A 20,220-nucleotide genomic window follows, 5' to 3' on the forward strand; every position below is an offset into this window, starting at 1 on the left:
AATTTGAAATCACATAGGCCCATGCTGTCCCCATCCCCAAGCACCAGGTGAGATATATTACTACTAGTATTACCCTGGATGGAGGAAAGCAAGTGACTGAGTCAGTGACTCTGTGTTCCATCACAACTCTTAACAGTATGAGTGTCTTGAGAACACCGATTCTGTTAACAACGTAGCACACAAGGCAGCCCACAACCAAACAGGCCCTTCTGGCATTTGCCAGAATTGCCAGATGGCCAGTCCGGCCCTGCTTGTGCCCCTCGGCCACACGGTAGCTGAAGGCAAACCACTATGTGGCACCCTGCATGTGTGTACTCTTACAACAAAAAATAATCTGTCAGCTATAAACTCCTGTATAAGATGTCAGTCAGCGCTCATGTATTTTCATTTATGTACTTAAGTAGTCAAAAAGAGAGTGATCATTTGCCGCCCCCGATTTTCTTACATGCTAGCGATATACGATGGACATGTATACACTGGGCAGTGATTGTGAAAGATGGTTCGAGTGATTCTCACCCCGTGTAAGGTCCAGCTTCACCTCACAGTACATTGTATAGAAGTGCATCTCAAACATTGTCATACACCTGTGTCATCCACTTTTTGGGCATTTGTACCTTTGACCTTCAAAACTCTTTTCTATTGATTCCCTGAATTACATTGGTGTCATACCCGCCACACTGTGCTGTCAGTGAGAGAAATAGAGAAACTGCTCAGATTTGACATTTAGGATTAGGAATCCGCACTGGTAATGAGCCCTCACTGTCTCCCGGGGAGAAATGTTATGTGTGCAGGTATGAAGAACAGAGGTAAAAAGTGGATAGACACGAGGGCCGGAGCCACCGATGGCAGTTACTTCTGACTTCTCCATTCCCTTCATTTCCTTATGTTATGTCAACAGCAGGAAATGAAAATCAGGAGGCAGATGAGGACGAACAATCTTGTCTCAGCCACATGGCGTCAGAGCCTTACGTTTATTGATATGCTGTGTTAGGGCTCTGGGGAGATGGTTTATTATTATGGAATACAACAGCCCCTGTAAGGCAAGAGGAGATCTTGCCACCATAGACCTCTGCTGTGTTTTATATGTTAAAAATACCACACGTGGTAATGCAAATGTGTTTTTTTTTTTTCACTTCTAAGCCTCATACGGGCGTCTCTGATTTCTGTCATATGTAGAAGCGCGAACCGCTGTTCATCAGTATTTGGTCGGTGTCAATTTTTACCATCAGGGTTTCATCAGTAATTTTTCATGGCTGAAAAAAAGAAATGACAAATCTTCTCTTATCCATTACACTGTTAATCATGGACTGCACATGGATTGTACACAGATGTCAGCGTGGGCTGTCTGTGATTTCCACCGGCCCATAGAATTGTATGGGCGAATTTGATGCATGATGGTGATCAAAAACCGGCCTTGTCACAGTGATGTTTTCACTTTCATTGTGTAGCGGTATCCTGCTCCAGTTCCCCTCAAAGTAGTGACATCCAGTGTGCCCAGTCCCCAGTATATATCACGGGCCTTCGAGCTGCAAATCACGGGCCTTCGAGCCGCACATCACGGGCCTGCGAGCCGCACATCACGGGCCTGCGAGCCGCACATCACGGGCCTGCGAGCCGCACATCACGGGCCTGCGAGCCGCACATCACGGGCCTGCGAGCCGCACATCACGGGCCTGCGAGCCGCACATCACGGGCCTGGGAGCCGCACATCACGGGCCTGCGAGCCGCACATCACGGGCCTGCGAGCCGCAAATCACGGGCCTGCGAGCCGCACATCACGGGCCTGCGAGCCGCAAATCACGGGCCTGCGAGCCGCACATCACGGGCCTGCGAGCCGCACATCACGGGCCTGGGAGCCGCACATCACGGGCCTGGGAGCCGCACATCACGGGCCTGGGAGCCGCACATCACAGGCCTGGGAGCCGCACATCACGGGCCTGCGAGCCGCACATCACGGGCCTGCGAGCCGCACATCACGGGCCTGCGAGCCGCACATCACGGGCCTGGGAGCCGCACATCACGGGCCTGGGAGCCGCACATCACGGGCCTTTGAGCCACACATCACGGGCCTGGGAGCCACACATCACGGGCCTGCGATCCGCACATCACGGGCCTGCGAGCCGCACATCACGGGCCTGCGAGCCACACATCACGGGCCTGGGAGCCGCACATCATGGGCCTGGGAGCCGCACATCACGGGCCTGCGAGCCGCAAATCACGGGCCTGCGAGCCGCACATCACGGGCCTGCGAGCCGCACATCACGGGCCTGGGAGCCGCACATCACGGGCCTGGGAGCCGCACATCACGGGCCTTTGAGCCACACATCACGGGCCTGGGAGCCGCACATCACGGGCCTGCGAGCCGCACATCACGGGCCTGCGAGCCGCACATCACGGGCCTGCGAGCCACACATCACGGGCCTGGGAGCCGCACATCACGGGCCTGGGAGCCGCACATCACGGGCCTTTGAGCCGCACATCACGGGCCTGGGAGCCACACATCACGGGCCTGCGAGCCGCACATCACGGGCCTGCGAGCCGCATATCACGGGCCTGCGAGCCACACATCACGGGCCTGGGAGCCGCACATCACGGGCCTGCGAGCCGCACATCACGGGCCTGCGAGCCGCAAATCACGGGCCTGCGAGCCGCACATCACGGGCCTGGGAGCCGCACATCACGGGCCTGCGAGCCGCACATCACGGGCCTGCGAGCCGCACATCACGGGCCTGGGAGCCGCACATCACGGGCCTGCGAGCCGCACATCACGGGCCTGCGAGCCGCACATCACGGGCCTGCGAGACGCACATCACGGGCCTGGGAGCCGCACATCACGGGCCTTTGAGCCGTACATCACGGGCCTGGGAGCCACACATCACGGGCCTGGGAGCCACACATCACGGGCCTGCGAGCCACACATCACGGGCCTTCGAGCCGCACATCACGGGCCTGCCAGTCACACATCACAGGCCTGCGAGCCACACATCATGATCTCTCGAGCCAGAGGTTGGGGCCCCCTTCTACAGTATGTAAATATATACTGCGGATATCTGCGCATATTGGAAATGTCAGGAAAATACACGCTTTTTCATGTGTGTAACTCACCCATTTCAATCAATCTGTTGGTGAAAAAAAATTAGAAATCACCAGGATGCCATCTGCATTTCATGTGAGTGCGCTTTGTCTTTTATTGTTTAATATGGTAGGTAGGATAAGCTTGGAAATGTACCGTATATTTCTTATTGGAGGATTCAAGTAAAATACCGTAAACAGAGAGATCTAAGATAGATGAAAATTAAGTCTGGCACAATGACAAAAAATGGTCCACTTTTTCTTACATGCAAAAAAAACCTGGATGTCGGCATATTTACCATGAATTTCTCATGCACATGGCCCGATTACAGCTCTGTACAAGATACAAATTGTATGGAGCCAGAATGGAGTACCAATAGAAGTGGATAGAACCGCAGTCTTCTTCCATATGCCTCCCTTTTTAGACACCGTAGTTTTCTTCCATATGCCTGGGAAAAGAGGGGGTGGAGGGCACCATCAGATCCATATAAACAATGGGATACAAGCCTGGAATATGTCAAAAGATATATGTAAAAACGAGAGAAATAGACATACTATGCACCAGGGATCACCAATATGTACAAATTGTGAAATTCTTTATTCAGTTGATCACAGAAAATACACACCACATGTTGGTTTCTCTCGTTTTTTCTTCCATATGCCTCCCTTTTTAGATATTGTAATCTTCATCCAAATGTCTCCCTTTTTAGATACCATAGTCTTCTTCCATATGTCTCCCTTTTTAGATACCATAGTCTTCTTCCATATGTCTCCCTTTTTAGATACCATAGTCTTCTTCCATATGCCTCCCTTTTTAGATACCATAGTCTTCTTCCATATGTCTCCCTTTTTAGATACCATAGTCTTCTTCCATATGTCTCCCTTTTTAGATACCATAGTCTTCTTCCATATGACTCCCTTTTTAGATACCATAGTCTTCTTCCATATGACTCCCTTTTTAGATACCATAGTCTTCTTCCATATGTCTCCCTTTTTAGATACCATAGTCTTCTTCCATATGTCTCCCTTTTTAGATACCATAGTCTTCTTCCATATGTCTCCCTTTTTAGATACCATAGTCTTCTTCCATATGTCTCCCTTTTTAGATACCATAGTCTTCTTCCATATGTCTCCCTTTTTGGATACCATAGTCTTCTTCCATATGTCTCCCTTTTTAGATACCATAGTCTTCTTCCATATGTCTCCCTTTTTATAATAACGCATAAAAAGGTGTTTTTATACGGAATCAGTCAGGAACAGAAGTGTTGCATGTGCCTTTGGATGCCATGTTATGGAGGTATTCTCAGCTGGAACATGACGTCACTGTTGTGGGGTCATGAGAAAGAGAGGCGGAAAGTAAAGAAGAGCGGGTATGGACCTGGGAATATGTGCTCAAATACATCGTGCGATAGGGAGCTCAGTGTCCTTTGTTGTCTTCGGGGTTTCTGGGACTTTTACTGATCACCTATCATTAAAATAGATCATTGATGTCATATCTGCGGGGGTTCAAGGGAATGGGAGAGAGCTTGCAGTACTATTCATGGCTACTTAACAACGTACGGCGCTACAGCACCTTCATTCAGCTGATCAGCAGGTTCGAACCTCCACTGATCCAACATTGATGATCAGTCCTAAGGATAGATCATCACTATTAAAGTCCTGGAAAACCCCTTAAAGGTAGTTTTCCCATTTCATAAAGTGATGGAATATTGCTATGATATGCCATCACCTGAATGGGGACAGGCTGCAGTTCCCTGTGGACAAGGAAAACAGACCGTACAGAAAGAAAAACAATGAAGAGGATGATCCAGGACACCAGCGCAGTTTCAGAATCAGTGCGGGTCTCAGACGTTGGACCTTCACTGTATCCTAGCGATAAGGGAAACTTCGTTTCGGCTGTCTGAGCCTTCTGCCCCTTTTATTAAAGGTTAGGGAGAAACATCAGAAGCAAAACAAATACTTAATGTGAGAACGTAGCCTAAGGCCGCTTTCACACTTCAGTTTGACGTCAGTCAAAATCCGCGGTTTTTAGAAAAAAATGGATCCGCCATTTTTTGTGGCGGAATCTGTTTTTTTTCCCCACACACTTACATTAGTAACGAACGGATTGCGACGGATGGTCATCCGTTTTTTGACAGATCCGTCATAATTTTGGCGTCCGCTGTCTGGAGTGGACGGACAATGAAACATTTTCAGAGGAACAGTGTAATAGAAACACGTCACCACTTCTGGATTTATCACCCACTCCTGGTTTTGGCTTACAAATACTGAGGTAAAATACTGACCAAATACTGAGGTAAAAAAGTCACCAAAAACTCGATGTGTGTGCACGTGGCCTAATGTTGATTGGATCAAGCACAAGTCGATATGGTACGAGCATTTTGAAGCCCATATGCCGAGATGATCTGGCAAAAATTTTCTAAAGTGCATTGCTATCGACGAACTGTATCCCATCCACTTTGGTACAGTTGTTTGACACAGTCAAAATACGCAGCCTCAAAAACTCACCGAAAGCTCATGGTGAAAACTAAAGAGGAAGAGGAAACTTCTGAAAACGAAGGAAGGAGAAAAAAAAGACGCCATTAAGTGAGCGCAGCACAGGACGTGAGTCAGGAGCACTGATATACTCAATGGTCTGATGTGCAGCTGAACGTGGCCATGGCAGCGCACAAAGGACGGTCACACTCCCGATCAAGGGTTGGTTTTTTGTATTCCAATGGTCGCAATATGTTCATTTTTTTAGTCAGGGGCACAGTATCTTAATTTTGGTTTCAGGGGTCACGTGGCTACATTTTTTTTTTTTTTTTTATTCAGCTGTGACTTAATTTTACATTAATGGGCGCAGTGTAATCATATTTAGGGGGCACCGTAACTTAAGTTTAGATTCATGAGGGCACCTTGGTGTATTTATAATTCAGGGGTGGCACAGGGGCTTAATTTTATATTCAGGGGGTTAGAATGGCTATATGTTAGATTATCTGCCATAAAGCCATCGGTAAGCTGTTTTTTGATCACCGGCCAGGCGTGACTCGAGGTAAAATATTTTTTACCCAGGGTTGAATGGTCGGGAAACATTGGACACACATTGGAATGCTTTCATATTGCGTTTCAGCACTTGTTTGTTGACCCCCTTGGAGCTTACGTCTGAACCCCCCCCCATAGACTATAATGGTGCAGATAAAGCGAATGTGCCCTCTGCCATGCATTTTTGGGCATGTACACCTACTGGAGGACGACAGTCAGACGCAGTCTACTACATCTGGGTGTCTGCCTCCAGTAAGTGGCTGATAATGATGCACGGCAGAGGGCGCGTTCGCTCTGTCGGCACCATTATAGTCTATGACCTAGTCAGCACATACTGTATGTTTGAATCCCGTTTTGTGGGGGTACTTAAGCCCCAATGGGGCCAGTAAACAGATACCGAGACACAATATAAAAGCACCCTTATTTTAGGAATCAGTTAAAAAAAATTCCCACTGGAGTGGTCCCATATGGTTGGCTTGCATTATACGGACATGCCGACAGTGGAAAAATTAGACAGCACACTGACCAATGTGATTCATTAGGGCTGCTCAGGTGACCAAGTGTCCATTTAAAATAAAAATTGAAGCACGGATTATTCTCTTCCACATTTCAGATTAGACCCGCCTGTCCAAGTCTATGGATATGCAAAAAATATTGAACCCCATATGGATCATCTGTATTGCATGAGATTTTAACAGAATACATTGCCATTATCAATCGAGGAAACTGTATTTGATCATGTGCATTTTATAATGTTGATCTTTAAATCCTGATGCCACACAGAAGTAAAATACAGACACGCGGATAAAAATCAGCCAAACTTTCAGGATAAAAATTGGACGATTTTTTTGTACATTTGTCCAACACAGCCTCATAGTTAGGTCTGATGGAGAAGACCAAACGCCATTGCTGAATATTTTCATCAATCCCCAATCAACTATCTCCATTCTAGCGATCGGTGGGCACCCGGTGATCAGACATTTCTCACCTATATTCTATGAGTAGATTATACATGTAAATTATGGCAACATGGTGGTTAGCGCAGCAGCCTCATAGCGCTGGGGTCCTTGATTCAAATCCCACCAAGGGCAACATCTGCAAGGAGTTTGTATGTTCTCCGGTTTCCTCCCACACTCCAACGACATACTGATAGGGAATCTAGATTGTGAGCCCCAATGGGGACAGAGATGATAATGTCTATAAAGCGCTGTGGAATTTATGGCGCTATATGAGTGATAAAAATAAATACATTCAGATAAGCTACTTGCACATTATTTTCAGATTTGACACGTATTTTCCTGCAGCAAATCTGATGTGGGTTTTCTTATTTGCAGAGTGTCCTTTTTTTTTTTACAGACTTTATAAATTACAATGCATATATTGAAGTTTTTGGAAACTAAACAAAATCTCCAGCAAATATGTGGATTTTTCATCAAATTCTCTGTGATTTTGCTGAAAAATTCGTATGTGCAGGAAGCCTTAAGACTTGTTCTTGGGCCGGATGAACTGCAATGACAGCGTCAGCATTAGAGGAAGAGATTTTTGGAAATCTAATTTTACAAATCTGAGGCACACGCTGCGGAGGATCACGCCTACATCGGTCTGTGCTGTGGATTTGAAATGTCAGTTTTTGCTGTGAAAGTTATTGTGGATTGCTATGGTTATTTCCCTGTAACATTATCACTGTGCAAATTCCCCATGAGATCGTACCCCTAATGGTAGGATTGTTAAGCTGGCCATAAAGATCAGAGCTGTCTGCTGAATAATTGTTGGGGCGACAGCTACCTCTCCGGACTCCTCCATACACAGTAAGGCTGGAGTCACACACAGCGTATAAAAATACGGTCCATTTTTCAAGGAAGAGAATCGCAGAAATGTTCCCTGAACAGTAATCCGTATGTCATCCGTGTGCAATGCGAGGATGCGATTTTCTCAAATCTAAGCATACACGTGGCATCTGTACGGCGAGATTTTCTCACTGGCATGCAAAATGGACATATAATGGATCCATGGCCTCAAATATTCGTGAAAACATATATACAGTCTCTCTCTCTATATTTATATCTATATATATGTCAGTGAGACACACATATACCGTATTTTTCGGCGTTTAAGATGACTTTTTAACCCCTGAACATCTGCTTAAAAGTCGGGGGTCGTCTTATACGCCGGGTGTCGTCTTATACGACGAGTGCATATGGGGGGAGTGGTCCCGATGAACAAGGGAGGGTGTAAATGGTGTTATCATCCCCCTTTTACCTCATTGGTGGCAGCGGTGCGGCGGCTCCTCCTTCAGCAGTGTGGCGGCTCTGTGCTGGGGGTTGGCGGCGGCTCATCTTTGTTCAGTGTGGGGGCGCTGTGCTGGGGGGCGGCTGCGGAGGCTCTCTGTCCAGCGTCGGGGCTCCTCCGGCATTTCCCCAAAGCCCGGACGCCCAGGCAGCTCCATTGCTGCAATGTGGTGGCCTCCGGGAAAATGGCCGCCGGAGCCCACGCATGCTCAGATTCAGATCTCGTCCTGAGATCTCGGGAGACGAGATCAGAATCTGAGCATACAAGAGTTCATTCAAAAGTTCTACAGGGCAATGTGAAGAAAGCGGGTAAGTGCCGGAATTGGTGCATCTTACAGATGTGCCTTTTCTGGTGTGGCTGGGGGCAGATTTTTTTTTTTTAGCTGGGGGGGCCAATAACCATGGTCCCTCTCTAGGCTGTTAATATCTGCCCTCAGTCATTGGCTTTACCTCTCTGGTGGAGAAAATTGTGCGGATTAATACTTTAATTAACATCTAAAACGCCAAAATTTTACACAACACACACACACACACACACACTACTAACATTAGTAGTGAGGGAAATATATAAATCTAACTGATATGCAATGGTTTACTGTATGTAAACCCCATGTCTCATATCCTGTCGGGTTCTGTAATGATTTTACAGATGCTGACAATTGAATTATCACCTATTCTGCTATCTAAATCTCTATGAAATATAAAATATGTCAATGACGTGTATATATACATTGCTCAAAGAAATAAAGGGAACACAAGCAGCCTGTTGCAAATGGGTGTTCCCTTTATTTTTTTGAGCAGTATATATATATATATATATATATATACATACATACATATATATACACAGTATTTACCTATACTATGTGTATACATATATTCTATCCTTTATTAACCTGTCAGTGTGATTTTACAGTATAGAGCACTGAATTGCCGGCTTTTCTGAAGGACACCGGTGCCTATTTCTCGCAAGTCACAAGCATAGTCCGTGTGTAATCCGTTTTTTTTCTCGCACCCATAGACTTGCATTGGCGTGTCTTAGCCGAGATACGGTGCAAACTGCAGCATGCTGTGATTTCACCCCGAACTTATAGTACGTGCGAGGAAAAAAATGCATGATGCGAGCTGCCCCATAGGGTAACATTGGTCCGAGTGCTAGGCGATTTTTTTTCTCGCATAGCACTCGTCCGTATTTCTCTCTAGTGTGACTCCGGCCTAAGGCTCAGTCCCTGTGTTCTGTGGTAGCCAATGTCAAGGTATGTACACACGCTGCGGAATGTTAGTCAATGGGATTTCAAAACCGCAGTGCATATGCTGCAGATTTTTCCATGCGGATTTGCTGCGGTTTTAAATCCACAGCATGTCAGTTCTTTCTGCAGATTTCGCTGCGGTTTGGCACCTGTTCCATTGTCCAGGTGTCAATCCACAGGGGAAAACCGCTGGCAAATCCGCAGGAAAACCGCAGGTCACTTTACCTGCAAATCTGTGCAGAAAAATCCGCAGGTGTATCCGCAGCGTGTGCACTCACCCTCAGACTCCTCCGGCACCACTGAATTACAACAGGTGGATACGGTTCCTCCCCTGACATCAGGGGGTGTAGGAAGGTGCTATGCACATGAGATAGTGAGCCGATCACACTGACATCTGAGGGTCAGCCCAACTATATAGACCCACCCAGGTGTGGAAGTGTTGGTGACCAGATCCTCCCCCTTATACAAGTATGATTGACTGACTCCACCCCTTATACAAGTGGGATTGACTGGCTTCACCCCTTATACAAGCGTGATTGACTGGCTCCACCCCTTGTATAAGTGTAATTGACTGGTTCCACCCCTTATACAAGTGTGATTGACTGGCTCCACCCCTAATACAAGTGTGACTGGCTCCACCCCTTATACAAGTGTGATTGACTGGCTCCACCCCTTATACAAGTGTGATTGACTGGCTCCACCCCTTATACAAGTGTGATTGACTGGCTCCACCCCTTATACAAGTGTGATTGACTGGCTCCACCCCTTGTTAAGTGTGATTATCTGACTCCACCCCATGGTATAAGTGTAAATGACTGGCTCCGCCCCCTTGTTTAAGTGTAGCTGACTTCAGCCCCCTTGTATAAGTGAAGCTGGCTAGCTCCGCCCCCTTGTTAGGTGTACTTAACTGACTCCACCCCCATGTTAAGTGTAAGTGCCTGGCTCCACCCCCTTGTTAAGTACATTGCAGTCCTGGGCGGAGTTTCCGCTGACACCAGGTCCTGTTCATGCTGCATATTCGTCCAGGATTACTTTGCCGCCTTCCTATAGCCGGGGCTGGGCCCTGACACTAGTGCTACCGCTAGTCTTAGTTCCGTGCCCGGGCGCACGGATCAGAGCTCTTTAGTGGGCACTTCTTCGCGTTGCGTTATCAGTGTAGTCCGTCCTCTCCCTCCTCCCCGTGTATCCCTCGGGCCCCTCCGCGCACGCACACTAGTCCTCGGCGTGCCCGCCGTTCCCGCTCCGCCTCCCGCACTGACCTCGCTGCGGCTGATTATCAGCTGGTAAAAATCTTTGCTCGGGGCCGGTGCCTGGCTGTTACACTCGTACAGAATCTCCGGCAACAGAGTCGCCATCTTGAGACGCTGAAGTGGTTGCCTGGGAAACCGGGCGGATTACACCTACACTTCGTTGGGATCCCTGCGCCCCGAAGGCGGAGAGCCTCTGCGCAGATCCGTCCGCCTCGCATACATCCCCGAACAATAAGCTCTGGACACATAACACTTCGTCTGGGGAACTCGCAGAGCGACACATCTTGTGTAGTAACCGCCCGCTCGGCAAGGGTGACCCTGGCGGAAATAAGCCGCGAATTCACGCAGCGGAGGGGTTCAGTGAGTCAACGAACCTGACGGGAAATAAAGACGATCTATAAGAGAAATCAAAAAATCCCTTCAGCGAGCGGACGGCAGGGTATTTATTACAGCCCCCAGAAAGTGAGAAGGCCGCCGTTATCACTGCCATAGTCTTCCCGGGATCCGGTACTTCTCTCCGGGGTCGGCGGTTTCCTTTTATCTTTTTTTATTTTCTAAAGTAGTTCGCGGAGGGATCCCGGCTAGGCCCGAGTTATGGGGCTAACGAAGTAGTGCTGCACTGCGGAAGGATCCAGAGCTGTAAAGTAGTGCGCGGAGGGATCTGGGGCCTCGCGTCCTCAGCTGATCGGTGAGAAGGAGCCGGAGAGCAGCGGAGACATCAGTGGGGAGTGCGGCGGAGACAGAGGTACCCGCGCCGGCCTGACAGGCGCTCAGACGTCTCGGTGTGAGGTACACCCGGCTCTGGCAGCGCGCTGTGTACGGCCCCACAACACATGCAGCAGGCATTGTACACAGTGCCATACAATAGCCATACATGAGGACATGGCACCGCCAGCACTGGGGCCTGCTGCACTCAGGAGGTCATGGCTGGGCCCTGCTCTGGGGATACAGGCCTGTGTAGGCCACTACGCCCCCCAGTGTGCACGCAGGAGGATGGCATTACTCCAGCAAGCCTCTTACATTCTGGGGGCCAGGACTTGGGGTATTCCTTACCTTTGTTATCACCATGGCATTGTGTGGTGGGTAGTAACCCCTTGCCTGCCGGCTGCCTCCTGTGACAGATGTGACGTCCATGATAGTGGTCCCATCTATGGGATGTGACCCCCCCACTAGCTGTATACAGGGGGCGGCTGCCTTTGTCACATACAGCTTCCTGTTATTGTTCTGTCAGGATTTGGTGCTCTACCTGATCCCAGCCCGCTCTTCAGTCTGGTCACGGTGCGGGTGGCATGTCCTGCAGGCTGCCATGCGTGTGCTTGGCATGTCACCCAGGGCCCTGACATCAGTGTGACGGTGATGTGGCCCTGGTGCAGGAGGCTGCAGTGACAGAGAAGGGGCACACAGCTCTGCATCCTCCTGGGGGCCCCCCACCAGAGACTGGAGGGTCATAGTGCTGAAGTCTTCTCCTGCCCCCCCCTCATTCTGTCCTATTAGGAATGGAGTACTACTACATCAGAAGCAGCATATGCCAAAAATATTAGGGGGTCTTACAGTGCCGCTACTATCAGCCAAATCATATATGACCCCTTTGTTGTGTTCATGTAATATTAAAGCTATGGTAATGGGGCACAGTAGGAAGTGTTTACACCTGGCCGGCTCCACATTTCTGCACATAATGGCCCAGCTTCACTTTCTTTTGTTCTTTTTCTCCTCGTCTTCCAAGAACTATTACTTTTTTTTTCTGTGAATAATTGTATTTTGACTTTTTTTCTTTGTGGTACCAGCTGTAGTTTTTATTTACATTTTTGGGTTCATATGACACTCTGATCTGTTTACTTTTTTTGGGAGGGGGGGTGAGGGCATGACTATAAGGCCTCACGTTCAGACAGCTATGATTTTTCACATAAAACCACGTCGGACCATTGGTCTATGGTTTTGATCCGATTTCCCTCAGTTTCAGGTTTTTACCATCATTGTTTCATCCTCATGGAGGAGAAAAAAAAAAAACCTACCAAACTTCTTTCCATTGTACGGCGCACGGATTGTACGTTGATGCCATCCGGGCGCTGTCTTGAGCCATAGACATGTTTTGGGTGATTTTGATCCATGACTTGGATCAAAGCGGTCAAGCGGTTTCACAAAAAAGCAAGGACGGGAGCAAGTTATATAGATTATAATGGGGACGTGACCTATCTGTCAGAAACGGTCATAGAGCGCTGTGACATATAGACTTCTGAATGAGGCCTTAAACACGGATTCCAAAATGTATGTATTTTTTTGCATTTTGTATGATATATTATGATATTATTTAGAAAGTTACACGTGCATTGATGATTTTTCTTTGTTAGATTTTCTTTTTTAAACTTAATATTTTTTCCTTGTTCCCACTACTACTTGGGGACTTGTACAGTTTAGCACTTGTAGGCACTATTGCAGTGTGATGTAAAATTACTGATCTCCTTTGGTGCCTATCCTAAGGCTATGTGCGCCCATTGCGGATTTTCTTGCGGAAATTTCTGCGCGGTTTCTGCATCCCTTGGCAGAAAACGTAGTGGAAAGTCCGCGGGTTTTATACATTTTTGATGCTGATTTACATGCGGAATTGTTAGCTAAATAAAGATGTCATTTACAAGTGCATCCTCCATTATTGATGTGATTCAGCCAAGATGGGCTCTATTCTATATTCTCCACCCATACTCTTCCTCCTTCTGCCATCATGTCCTTTGACAAATATGCTACATTTTTGCACCAAATCCGCAAACCTTTTTACACCTGTATTTTTGCTGTAGATTTGAGAGACTCAATGGGTCAAAAACGCTGCAGATCCGCAAAAAGAATTGACAAGCTGTGGAAAATAAAGCGCTGCCAATAAGGACGGAAATTTCCGCATCATGTACACAATTCTGGATTGTCATTGATCAACCTTGCGTTAGTAATCCTTTGCGTTTCTGGAGCATTTCCACGCAGGAAAAAACGCTGAAACGCAACAAATCCACATCGTGTGCACATAGCCTAAGGCTTCATTGATGGACAAACATGGCAGATGGGGCTTGACCCTTCAGTAGCATATGACAGCTGTAAAAATGCCATCAGCATACCCCAATCTCGTAGCCAATGGTGGTCTGATTGGAAACCCACCACATTTTCACTCTGTCACCATTGAAAGGATCTAAGCAGCTAAAATTCGTTGGACAGATCAAGATCTGATTGCAGCAGTTTTCTGGGTGCAATCATCCTCGCTGTATGGATTGTGGTCAGCTATTGAACCTGGTCAATGTGTGCATGCTACCAATGGACATCCGAACCATGTGGGCCCTAGTTCCCCGTGTATGGATGCTGGTCCTGTGTTTGCAATAGCCGGTCACAGCTAGAATCTTACAGTCAGGGCAATTGGTGTCATCCCCTTAAACTTTGCACCTGGGGCACATGTCCACTAAGTAACACTTATGTGCACTTATAAAATGCATGATTAGAGCCATATACAGTGGGTACGGAAAGTATTCAGACCCCTTTTAAATTTTTCACTCTGTTTCATTGCAGCCATTTGGTAAATTCAAAAAAAGTTCACTTTTTTTTTCTCATTAATGTACACTCTGCACCCCATCTTGACTGAAAAAAAAAACCCAGGAATGTAGAAATTTTTACAAATTTATTAAAGAAATACTGAAATCTCACATGGTCATAAGTATTCAGACCCTTTGCTCAGTATTGAGTAGAAGCACCCTTTTGAGCTAGTACAGCCATGAGACTTCTTGGAAATGATGCAACAAGTTTTTCACACCTGAATTTGGGGATCCTCTGCCATTCTTCCTTGCAGATCCTCTCCAGTTCCGTCAGGTTGGATGGTGAATGTTGGTGGACAGCCATTTTCTGGTCTCTCCAGAGATGCTCAATTGGGTTTAGGTCAGGGCTCTGGCTGGGCCAGTCAGGAATGGTCACAGAGTTGTTCTGAAGCCACTCCTTTATTTTAGCTGTGTGACATTGTCTTGTTGGAAGGTGAACCTTCGGCCAAGTCTGAGGTCCAGAGCACTCTGGAAGAGGTTTTCATCCAGGATATCTCTCTACTTGGCCGCATTCATGTTTCCTTCAATGTCAACCAGTTATCCTGTTCCTGCGCTGAAAAACGCCCCCATAGCATGATACTGCCACCACCATGTTTCACTGTTGGGATTGTATTGGGCAGGTGATGAGTAGAGCCTGGTTTTCTCCATCCATACCGCTTAGAATTATCACCAGAAAGTTCTATCTTCGTCTCATCAGACCACAGAATCTTATTTCTCATAATCTGGGAGTCCTTAATGTGTTTTTTAGCAAACTCTATGCGGGCTTTCATATGCCTGACACTGAGGAGAGGCTTCCATCAGGCTGCTCTGCCATAAAGGCCTGACTAGTGGAGGGTGCCAATGATAGTGGACTTTGTGGAACTTTCTCCCATCTCCCTACTGCATCTGTGGAGCTCAGCCACAGAGATCTTGGGGTTCTTTACCTCTCTCACCAAGGCCCTTCTCCCACGATTGCTCAGTTTGGCTGGACGGCCAGGTCTAGGAAGACTTCTGGTGGTCCCAAACATCCTCCATTTAAGGATTATGGAGGCCACTGTGCTCTTAGGAACCTTGAGTACTGCAGAAATTCTTTAGTAACTTTGGCCAGATCTGTGCCTTGCCACAATTCTGTCTCTGAGCTCCTTGGCCAGATCCTTTGACCTCATGATTCTCATTTGGGCTGACATGCACTGTGAGGTCTTATATAGACAGGTGTGCGCCTTTACAAATCAAGTCCTATCAGTTTAATTAAACACAGCTGGATTCCAATGAAGGAGTAGAACCATCTCAAGGAGGATCACAAGGAAATGGACAGCATGTGACTTAAATATGAGTGTCTGAGCAGAGGGTCTGAATACTTATGACCATGTGATATTTCAGTTTATCATTTTTAATACATTTGCAAAAATTTCTACAATTCTGTTTTTTTCAGTCAAGATGGGGTGCAGAGTGTGCATTAACGAGAAAAAAATGAACTTTTTTGAATTTACTAGATGGCTGCAATGAAACAGAGTAAAAAATTTAAAGGGATCTGAATACTTTCCATACCTACTGTACATGCAGTGTAATTTTCCCAAATTAACTTCCCCCTTATAACAGATCTGCTTTCCATTCTATCACATACTATACATACTGGCTCTCTTCTTTCAGAAGACCTCCAGTTACCCACCCCGTGAAAGAGCACTATTCATTGCAATTTTAGGTGGTTATCTCAAAGATTATTCATATATAATATAGCAAGAGAAGCAGAAGACTGTAGTGTACCTTCTGAGGCGCAGGGGTAGCAGATGTGCCCAATGATTGACCCTATTGACTGGGCCTAATTCTGGCTGTTTCTGTCCAGAATCTGTGATGGGCTTCTTATTTACATAGTGATTTTATTTTTTTTATCTGGAGCAAATTTTCCAAAATCCTGTTTGTGTCCATGGCATGTGTATTTATTTAGGCCCAGACTAAAATCTTATCCAAGGTGACAGTCACACCAGTTAGTTATCGCTCAAAATTACTGTATGCCCCATACCAATATATACATACAAATGTGTGTGATTATATATTGACTCGCACATATATGCATCCAGATAAATACACACATATACGCACGTTTGTATACATTGGTATGTTTATGTGCGTGTCCACAAATATTTTTCTGTATATACATTGTGCATGGTATCTTTGTGAGTGTGCACAGACAAACACTTGTGTGTACTTGTTTCTGAGTGACTTGTGCGGCCTTGTATGTGCTTTGTTCTGTTATCAGCGGGTATTGCGTCTGCTGGGAGGCCTCTTGTATAATCTGGTGCAGTCTGTGCATTTTCTGCTTATAAAAAAGAAATAGTCCTAATTTTCCATTGAAGCATAGAAAGTGAAAGCTGTGATCTGATTGGCTGATTGGCTGATTGGCTGTTGTGGCAGTTCTAGCTTCTCTAGGTTTTCTGCATGGTTTCCTTGAAAGTGAATAAAGGATAAAGTTTTTTTTTGTTTGTTTTTTTTTTAAACTTCCTAGAGCCTCCATTGTATCTGTACTGGTCAGAATACAAGGTAGAGGCTGCACAGCAGGCCTTGTGTGATGCGGCCCTCTGAGGTAGTTGTCAGCCTGTGGGCTGTTGTGCCCACCACACATGAGGACGGGAGCTGCGCTCAGGTGGGCTGCTGTGGACAAAAGGACAGTTTTCCCTTCATACGTGAGACTTTATCTGCAGGTAAGGTTCTGGGTTGAGGTAAAAGTTTGGAGTAGATGGAGCTATGGTGTCAGCTTCTCCATATGGGATTTTTGTGATGTGTGATTCAGGAGCATTTAGCTCAGATACGCCTGACTCGGGTACAACGAGAAGTGGCCACCGGTGTAAACATTAAAATATATATATATAACTTTATATATATTCATGCCAAAAATTGGCAAAAAAATACTATAAACCTCTGCGACGGCGACATCATGCCCTTTAGGTTTATAGGTTTATTAAAGGGTATGAAGCACTTTTTCTGTATGACAAAAGCTTGATCTATATATATTTTTTTTCCTTTGACAGATGGCATCCGAACACTACACACTCTCTTAATTTTTGTATGAATTGGTTCTTTGCAACGAATCGGTTAACCCTTTCCTTACATTGGATGTACTGTTTCGTCCATGTGACCAGGGATTTAAGTACCATGGACGGAATAGTACGTCACACGCGATCAGTGGCGCTCACGGGGGTGTCAGCTGATTATCACAGCTGACACCCGGCACGTTCACGGCCCGCCCCCGACATATTAACCCATGGCACACTGCGATCAAACATGATCGCAGTGTACCGGGGGCACAGGGAAGAATCGGGCAGGGAGGGGGCTCCCTGTGTGCTTCCCTGAGCCCCTCGGAACAGCGCGATGTGATCGCGCTGTTCCGAGGGCCTCCTCCCTGCAGGCCCCCGGATCCAATATGGCCGCATGGGCCTTCAGGGTCCTGCAGGGAGGTGGCTTTCTCATTGCCTGCTGAGAGCAAGCGCTGAGAAGCCTCCTCAGTGCCTGTCAGATCGCTGATCTGACACAGTGCACTGAAAAGTGATAGATCAGCGATCTGACACTTTACAGTGATGTCCCCACCTAATAAAATAAAGTAAAAAAAAAAAAAATTGTAAAAATTTATTAAAAATTAATAAAGTATTCCGTAATACTTTTATTTGTAAATAAAAAAACAATAAAAGTATGCATATTTAGTATCACCGCGTCCGTAACGACCCGCCCTATAAAACTGTCCCACTAGTTAATCCCTTTAGTGAACCCCTTCAAAAAAGGCAAAAAAACAATGCTTTATCACCCTACTGCCGATCAAAAAGTGCAATAATGCGCGATCAAAGACTGATATAAATAACCATGGTACCGCTGAAAACGTCATCTTGTCCCACAAAAAACGAGCCACCCTACAGCGTCATCAGTGAAAAAATAAAGTTATAGCTCGCAGAATAAAGCGATGCAAAAATAATTATTTTTTATATAAAATTGTTTTTATTGTATAAAAGCGCCAAAACATAAAAAATGATATAAATGAAGCATTGCTGTAATCGTACTTTCCCGTAGAATAAAACCATTTTACCACATGCAGAATGGTGTAAACGCCCCGCCCCCCCCCCCCCAAAAAAAAAAGAAATTCATGAAATGCTGTTTTTGTTCATTGTGTCCCAAAAATCGCAATAAGCAATCGAAAAATGTCACGTGCCCGAAAATGGTACCAATAAAAACGTCAACTTGTCCTGCAAAAAAATATGATTCTGTGGGACAGAATATGGAAAAATTATAGCTCTCAAAATGTGGTGATGCAAAAGCTACCGTATATACTTGCGTATAAGCCGAGATTTTTCAGCTCATATTTTTGGGCTGAAAGTCCCCCTCTCTGCTTATACGCGAGGGGGTCGGCGGGGGAGCACGAGTGTCAGATCATACTTACCCCCCCAGCGCGTGTCTGCAGCACCCCGCTTCTCCCACGGTCTCAGGCTCCTTCCTTCAGCGATCACGTGGTACCGCTCAATAAAGTAATGAATATGCACATATTCATGACTTTAATGAGCCGTACCACGTGACTGCTGAAGGAAGGAGCCTGAGACCGTGGGTAAGCGGGGCTGCAGAGACCGCTCCAGGAGGGGGTTAAGTATATGCAATATTCACCTCTTCGGTTCATCGCTGCGCGCCGCTGTAGGGCCTGTCACACTAAGTGATATTGCTAGTGATATCGCTGTGTGTGATACCTACAACCGGCTCCCCGCTGGTTATCGCTGATCGCGTGAGAACGTCCTGGACCGTTTCTCGTCGTCAGCTTCTTGCGGCGCTTCCTGTGGAGAGACGAGCGTGGACGCGGGCGGGAGGACGCAGGATCGCCTAGTGTGACAGGTAATTAGCGACCACCCCCCCCCCGTCCCCAGCGATGTCGCTGGTGAGATCTGCCTGTGTGGCAGCTCACTAGTGACCACTTAGCGATGCACCAGTGATCCTGACAGCGTCATATCGCTGGTCGGGATCGCTGGCGCATCGCTAAGTGTGACAGTACCTTTAGTTCAGGTCAGAGGGCGTGGTGACAGTTAGTGCGCGCCACGTCCTCTGCTGCCTGAACATCCCTAACAGAGGACCCGGAAAACAAAGCGGCAGTCGTGGACCGGGGACAAGTGAATATCTGAGGTGCCGGGGCCCTGAGCCTGCGGAGACACTGGCCGGTGTCCCCGCCTGCTCAGGACACCGGCATCTGGCCCCCAGCGACTGAGAGGTGAGTATGTCATAATTATTATTATTTTTTTTTTTTTTTTATAACCTGCAGCGGCAGCATATAGGGCTTAATCTATGGAGCATTTTTTGGGGGCATAATCTATGGAGCATCTTGTGGGGGCATTATTAACCTTTGCAGCATTATATGGGGTGTATTTTGTATGGAGGACCTTATGGGGCCATCATGAACTGTATGGAGCATTATATGGGGCTCCTGATTCAATATGGATATTCAAAAACATTTAACCTACTGATGTCTCAATTAATTTTACTTGGTATCTATTTTTATTTTTTGAAATTTACCGTTAGCTGCTGCATTTTCCACCATAGGGTTATACGTGAGTTAATAAGTTTTCCCGTTTTTTTTTTTTTTTTTGTGGCAAAATTAGGGGGGTCTGCTTATACTCTGGTCGGCTTATACACTAGTACATACGGTATTTTTTACAATAAAAAGTGTCTTTTAGCGTGTGACAGCTGCCAAACATAAAAACCCACCACAAATCGTAAATCAAATCCCCCATTTTTCACCCCCTTAGTTAGGGAAAAATAATAAAATTACAAA

At 46.6% G+C, this 20,220-nt stretch overlaps 2 protein-coding genes across 8 annotated transcripts in view; one reads left to right on the plus strand and one right to left on the minus strand.

Moving 5' to 3' along the window:
* The window catches only part of FBXO36 (F-box protein 36), a 93,458-nt gene extending 81,258 nt beyond the window's left edge, over positions 1-12,200 (minus strand). The window contains exon 1 of one of the 2 annotated variants that reach the window (XM_073576630.1): positions 11,938-12,200. In XM_073576630.1, coding sequence (XP_073432731.1) covers positions 11,938-12,018 — 81 coding nt within the window. In that variant the 5' untranslated portion in view covers positions 12,019-12,200. Of the gene's footprint in view, positions 1-10,893; positions 11,107-11,937 lie in introns of those variants that run through there. The other variant, XM_073576629.1, reaches the window with a different exon arrangement.
* Positions 1-20,220, plus strand: part of LOC141091189 (E3 ubiquitin-protein ligase TRIP12-like) — a 70,153-nt gene that overhangs the window by 1,867 nt on the left and 48,066 nt on the right. Inside the window, exon 1 of one of the 6 annotated variants that reach the window (XM_073576628.1) lies at positions 10,986-11,629. The exons of 1 other annotated variant lie outside the window; for it this stretch is intronic. The gene's annotated coding sequence lies outside the window, so the exon portion shown is untranslated. Of the gene's footprint in view, positions 1-10,985; positions 11,674-20,220 lie in introns of those variants that run through there. 4 more of the 6 variants (XM_073576623.1, XM_073576625.1, XM_073576622.1 and 1 more) reach the window with 4 other exon arrangements.

Source organism: Dendrobates tinctorius, unplaced genomic scaffold (genome assembly GCF_039654945.1).
Source record: "Dendrobates tinctorius isolate UK_male_01 unplaced genomic scaffold, ASM3965494v1 ptg000049l, whole genome shotgun sequence".
NCBI classification, from domain to species: Eukaryota; Metazoa; Chordata; class Amphibia; order Anura; family Dendrobatidae; genus Dendrobates; species Dendrobates tinctorius.